Consider the following 6,588-nt stretch of genomic DNA (forward strand, 5'->3'; position numbering starts at 1 on the left):
CATCCGTCAAGCTTCAACCGGCACAACAACGCGCATAGCCGCTTGTGAGGAAGGACAGCCGCAGCCACAGCCACAAAAGCGGCAAGGGGCGGTACAAGCGGTTTGTAAACAGACGCAACCGCAACGATTAACAAAGATTCTTCGAAGCATTCCTCGCTTGCCCGCGTTGCAGAGAACTCATGCTCGCCGCCCCCACCTAATCAACAGCAGAGCGCGCAGTGAGTCTACGTCAGCAGCATAAAATAGTGCCGTAGGTGTTTGGCTGCTGCTGCTGCTGCTGCTGCTGCTGCTGGTGCAACGACGCGATCGCAAGCCTTTCGAGTACTGGAGGGCAGTGAGTGACGTTTATGCGCTCAACTCGGCATGGGCGACCTACAAGCAACAATTGAATTTTCCGTTGAGCTCTACAAATTCTTCAATGTTGACTTATTTCAACGAGGGTAAGTTCAAGATGCTCTTATTTTCATACTCATTTTATTTCGCATTCCCATTAGCATTCATTCCGTATGTATGTATTTATGTAGTATGTATGTAGATATGTAGAGAGCTGTATGAGCTGATGAGCGGGGTAAGCAGTTGACAGCAAAGTGCCACTGTCACATTTAAGTATTCACAATTCGCATTGCGTTAGTCAACTTGACATTAACATTTACGCATATTAATTCCATTGTGTATAACGGCGTACAGAGCGATTTACATACATATATGTATCTTTTGTTAATATCTACATACCTACATATGTACGCAAATTTGTAGGCATGGCATGAGTGACATGAGTATTCGCATGATATGATGAAAAGGCTGCAGCACTTGAAAGCAAACTGATTTCTATGATAGTAGCACTCGACATTCATTCATCCGAATTTAAGTGTTTGGAAAATTTATTTTCCATTTGCGATTTCTTTTGCATTAAAAGGAATGCAAGAGGCATTTGTGCCTCAAAGTGTGCAAACTAAAGCGAAAGATTAGCATAAAGAAGGTGGTAAACTTATGTACTTAATTCCTCATAGAGCAGAAGGATTTTTTAGAAAACCTACTTTTATGAAAGAGTGATGTTAAGCAAAGTTCGATTTCCCTATGGGACTTACAAGTTGACAAGGTGGCAAAAGGCATTGTTAAGGAACAGAATCGATTTTTAATTGCATTAAAATTAACTACCGCATTAAATTGGGTGGTGCTAAAGAAAAAAAAAACCTTTTGTGATGGTTTATTATGGAACTGATATAAATTTTAAACGTCTATGATTTTCAGTTTTACCATTATGAAATGTGGATTATAAATCGTAACTAAGTTTTCTAACACTAACTAAAAACAAGTTCTAAGATTTGATATTTTCATAATCTTTTCTTTAATAAATTTTATAACCTTTTGTTCACATTGTTTATTGTTAAAATGTTGTAAGACCACTTTTAGCAACATTTATTTTTGCATTTCACATGAAAAAGTGAAAAAGTATTCGCCGCCAACATGTGTTATGTATCAAAGACTTGCGTCAAAGAAAAACAACGGCAAAGCAACGCGAAAGCCGCATGTGGCAGAGCCTTAAATTCAGCTTTTTGTCTTCCCAACATGCTAAGGTGTTATTTAAAATAAACCGTTAGAAAAAATATTTTAAACAACAAGATTTATAAACCACAATCTCAATGTTGGCTATAGGCAACAACGGGCATGAAAGGGTTAAGTCTCAAATAAAAATGTTATTGATATCAGTATCATCATCTTTTCGTTCTTACAATTTCGAATTTAAATCTCAAGATTATTTCCACATATCGTCGCTACCATGTCAAACTAGCGAATGTTAAGGAGGAGGTTATCAATTCGTCGGAGTATTTTTTTTTTGTTTTTTATGTATATTGCCGTATAACTGTGTACCGCCTTAACCGATTTCTAAAATTATTTTTTTAATGGAAAGATGGGGCATCAGAGGTTGTCCCATATTAGTACCTAGCAGAAACTTACGAGCTTAGTGTGCTTAATGTCTCAAAAAACAAAATGGCGCGCCTAGGCGTACAGTTTTTTTTACTTTATTTAATAAATAAAAAAAAATCTATATTCCAGTACTAAAACTAAGTCTTGACAAGTCTTGGAAAGCCAACAAAAATACCAATATTTAAAATTTTTACTAAAAATGTATAGCAAAATGGGTCGATTTTAGATTTTCTAAAGGAATGCCATATTAAAATCAATTAATTTAAATTTAGTTTTAAATAATAGAACTTACCTTCTTTTTCCATGCCCAAGAGGTTTTTTGTTGAAATAGGTCTTCACTAAAACACAACTACCGAAGAAACAAGTCGAACGATTGAACGGGGAGAGAACAAAAAAAAGCGATCACAACATTGACTGTTTTCATGTGGACGTATGTCAAAGGGAAAGCAGCGGGTAAAATTTTAATGGCTGCCATTCAATAGATCGGTTATTTAATTTTAGAAAAAGTATGTTTAACTCAACTGTTTCCAAAGTTGATATATTGACTTTTGACTGGATTTTTCAGCTAAATACTCTTACGTGCGGCGGTCAGACTTTTGAATAAATGTGTCACAAAGCAGCATAATCAATTTTATTATACATAAATAATATCGAAGGAGAATTAAGTAAAAATTAAGTTTTTATGGAGACAGCATGATAACAATCTGTGCTCAAGGCATATCGACGCATCCAAACCATACTATGCTAACAGCCAGTTTCACCAAATTATTTAAGTGAAAATTTTCGAATTTTCGGTTTCACCAATCAGTTTTAATTTTGATTTAAGTGACCTATGCTCTGCACTTAAATAAAAGTTAAATCAGAACAACCACACTCAGAGGTGTTACACGTTTAATCACCTGATCATTGTGTATCAGCTGCTTACTTGTATACCAGCCCTACTTTTACAACACAGCGTGCCAAAGCTTTCAAAAGCTCTCAGTACAAATGAAAGCGAAAGCTAGTCCTAGTCTGTTTTACAACCACTTTTTACTCACTTAAATAAATAGTTTATTGAAACTGAAAATTATTTAAATGAGAATTAAATACAAAATTAAATTAAAGTTAATTTCCACTAAAATAGTTTGGTGAAACTGGCTGTTAGCATGGTAAGAATTTCAATAAATCTAAAATTAATCGATTTAAGAAACCATCTACATTTATCGTTTTTCAACAAAGCTTCACAGAATATTGTACAATCATACATTTTTGTTCTTTTTTCACTCTTCCGTTGCAGTTTTAAATTTTCCTATTAACTACAAAGTGAGTACTTTAAAGTTTAAATGAACAACAATAGAAAAATTATCTGCTGAGGATATGACGAAAAATGTAAAAAGGCGATCCCTATGTTCTTCAGAATAAAAAAGTTCTCGAATTTCCTTGCAAAAATGTAATCTAATGTACATACGTATAAGTGCATTTGCATATGTATATATTAACGTATGTACTCGTATGTAGATGTCTGATTTATATACGGAACTACATACATATGTACATAAAAAATATATTTTTAGCTTTCCACATGTTATTTCACATGGTTATTATAGGGTGGTGAAAGCAAACAGCTTTAAATAAAACCACAAGCAATTAATCTGTGCGCAATTTGATAGAGTTCGCAATTGATATTAACTGTATCTAGGTATTTTTGTGGCATCCGACTTTGGGAATAATTCTGTGAAATAGACATTTTAGGGCATAAAACAAACTACGCTCAAACATTTTGTATACATACATACATATGTATGTACATATGTATAGCGTGCGAGCATATATTGATTGAGCCCCAGTGCAATTTATTTTTATTCATAACTCGATAAACTTTACTAACACAAGTCAATTGTAATAGAAATTGTTTGCGTTCTTAAACTATCTTGGAATTTAACATGCAATCAAATGAATGTGCATTAGGGTGGTCCAACAACGCATGTGAAAAAGTAAAGTCGGAATTTTTATACTCCCACCCGCTGGGATTGTTCTATACCGTAAAAAGTATACCCTTATTTTTTTATTTTGAAATCAAAAAATGTACATATATTTAGAGGTCGCTCAAAGCACCCAAAGTTTTCCATGTATTTTATATGGGGGAATACAGCTTTTCGTAGAAATTTTATAGAATAGATAAAAATCAATATTTTTCTACTAGAAAACTCTGTTTATCTGCAGGAGATTCCCAGTAATAATACCCAATTGTTTATTTAACTTGCAACTATAATTTATAGGTCCGCCAAAAACCTCGAAAAATGCCATGGGGCGACCAATAACAAATCGCTAGTTTTAAAAAATGATTAAATAAACAATTGGGTATTACTATCGAAAAAATATTGACTTTCAAAAAGTCTATGCCATTTCTACGAAAAAATTTATTTTTCCTATATAAAAGTACATAGAAATCTTTGAGCGCTTTGAGCGACCTCTAAATATTTTTTGATTTTAAAATGAAAAAATAGGGGTATTACAATTCCCACTTTACTGTTTTGGACCACCCTAATGTACATACTACATATCTAGCGATAGATGTATGTATGTATACTAATTACAAACATTGTATTATTAATTGGCTCACTTTTCGTTACATGCCCACAAATCCACTTATACACTTTCATATACCAATCAATAATTCACAGTGTAAACAAGTCAAATGAAGAGGCTTTTCAATAAAAGGCAACCTTCACCTCAATCATGGCATGGCTCTTAAATTAAAAGCTTCTAAATTTTGCTTTGAACTTTTATTTACACAACTATTTTTAAAATACTACCACCAGAACATGTAAACTCATCTACTTACTCGTTGATTGCTTGGCTGGCTTGGCTGGCCTAGCAGAAGCCAATGTCATTGAAAATCGCTGACAGCAGTTTTGACATTCCACTGACATCTGTGCATGTTGCGTGCAGTAAATATATCATATTAAAAATTAATTAAAGCCAACAGGGAAATAAGCGCGCGAAGGCATACACTGTGCACTAAATACTTCGCCGCATGCGCTGCACGCCTCTCCGCTTTTTTCCCACGAAGATAGCGAGCATTTTATTTTAGCTCATCGCTTTTGACATTTACGCCATTGAATACTATGAAAAACCAAATTAAATGGCATCACACAAATAAACCGTACATTAGTTCTAAACATACATATGTATGTGCATACATACTATGTACATATTTATAAATATGTATGTAGGTGTCTGCCGTTCCCACACAGCTACTCGCAACACTCCCCGTCATCGCGGCAGTCAAGCACTCAACAAATCAGTTGATCGTTTATGAAAAGCACATGTCAGCTCCAGAAGCCATAACAAATAATTTGGCATTTTCGACTCGCTTGTTGCTTGTTGTTGTATTATTTATTTTTTTTTTAACAGCACGCATTCTTTTCACAATACACATTTCGCGAACATCGGAGTGCATGCGTTGCTCATACGCCATGTACGTCGTCTGCCCATCTGTCTACTGCTCTCGTCTCAGCTCAGCTGGCGGGCCGACTGTTCGCCTGCACCACTCTACTACATACATACATACATATGTATGTGGCTATAGCTGCCTTGCCACTCTTATTATTTGGTGGATATTTTCCTGGGTGCTCAAGTGGAATTTGCACAGCTAAATATTTATGCTCAGACGATGTTACGTTGAAGAGATTAAAAATAAATGCATGTTTTCCGCCGCGAAAAGGCCAGAAAAATACGCGCATGGCGGCATTTAAAGAGCTTGCCGAACTGCCAATTGACAAGCGCGCTGTGAATGTGAAGTGGGTAGAATAAATAAGCTTTTTGATGTGAACGCACCTGATAACTGCTTGCCCTTCTGTATAAAACTCATCAGCGACTGTTTTAAGCTCTTTTTTGTAAAAATATACTTAACTTATATGTATGTATGTCGTAACGTCTCGGTAAATCATATTCCACATTTATATGAATTTATATCTCTTCCACAGCCTCTATCAGGTACGTTGCGGCCTGCGTGTCTCACCGCGACTTCCCGTGCAGGTGGAAACCAGTATACCAGACACACCGCAAAACAATTCACATTCGGCAGAAGTGCACACACAAGCGCAGACAGCCACGAACGGTGGCAGCGGTGGTGGTGGTGACAGCAGCGGCGGTGACGGGGGCGGCGAGGGCGAGGGCGATATACTGCAGGAGCAGCGCGACGCCCAGGATACGAATGGCGGCAGCCTATTGTCAGGATCTGCATGCATAATTAACGGCTGCGGTGCATCGCGCATCTTTCAGATTCTCTACAGGAATGAGGAAGTGGCGTTGCGCGATGTCATTCACTTTCGTACACACTTGTTGGGTGAGTTAAAAATTTATATACAAACATATATGTACTTATTGAATAAGTAAAGCTATATGTATGTAGAAATTAATGTTTTTAAAATTAAATGAAAGCTACATATCTTCCTCGAAATGGTGGCTTACTTAATGGTAGTCACCTAAGAACTAACTTGGCTATGAAAGCGGCTTTTCAAAGTGTCTGATAAGATGAAAAAAATTAATTTGTCAAGTGGCGCTGAAGCCAAGTTATTTTATTACTAGCTTATACCCGTGGGTTTCACCCCACATTTCTATTAACATATTCTGTTTACATATTTACAGTGATGGCCGATTAAATGACGATTTTAT

At 36.0% G+C, this 6,588-nt stretch overlaps 2 protein-coding genes across 3 annotated transcripts in view; one reads left to right on the forward strand and one right to left on the reverse strand.

Moving 5' to 3' along the window:
- LOC118747957 (protein FAM135B) overlaps positions 1–6,588 on the reverse strand; it is a 95,232-nt gene that overhangs the window by 41,695 nt on the left and 46,949 nt on the right. The gene's annotated exons all lie outside the window — the stretch shown is intronic.
- LOC118747499 (protein FAM135B-like) lies at positions 61–6,575 on the forward strand. Its single transcript, XM_036481550.1, has 3 exons — positions 61–440; positions 5,898–6,259; positions 6,562–6,575. The coding sequence occupies exons 1-3, from the start codon at positions 364–366 to the stop codon at positions 6,573–6,575; spliced, it is 453 nt and encodes a 150-aa protein (XP_036337443.1). The 5' UTR covers positions 61–363.

The sequence above is a fragment of the Rhagoletis pomonella genome, unplaced genomic scaffold (genome assembly GCF_013731165.1).
Source record: "Rhagoletis pomonella isolate Grant_MI unplaced genomic scaffold, Rhpom_1.0 Rhpom_scaffold_00012, whole genome shotgun sequence".
Classification (NCBI taxonomy): Eukaryota; Metazoa; Arthropoda; class Insecta; order Diptera; family Tephritidae; genus Rhagoletis; species Rhagoletis pomonella.

What these genes read in the sequence shown, in the direction of transcription:
- LOC118747499 (XM_036481550.1), top strand. Translation starts at nt 364, where the DNA reads ATGGGCGACCTACAAGCAACAATTGAATTTTCCGTTGAGCTCTACAAA. An exon ending in GTTGACTTATTTCAACGAGG is followed by an intron (nt 441 to 5,897) that starts GTAAGTTCAAGA and finishes TCTCTTCCACAG; the next exon opens with CCTCTATCAGGTACGTTGCG.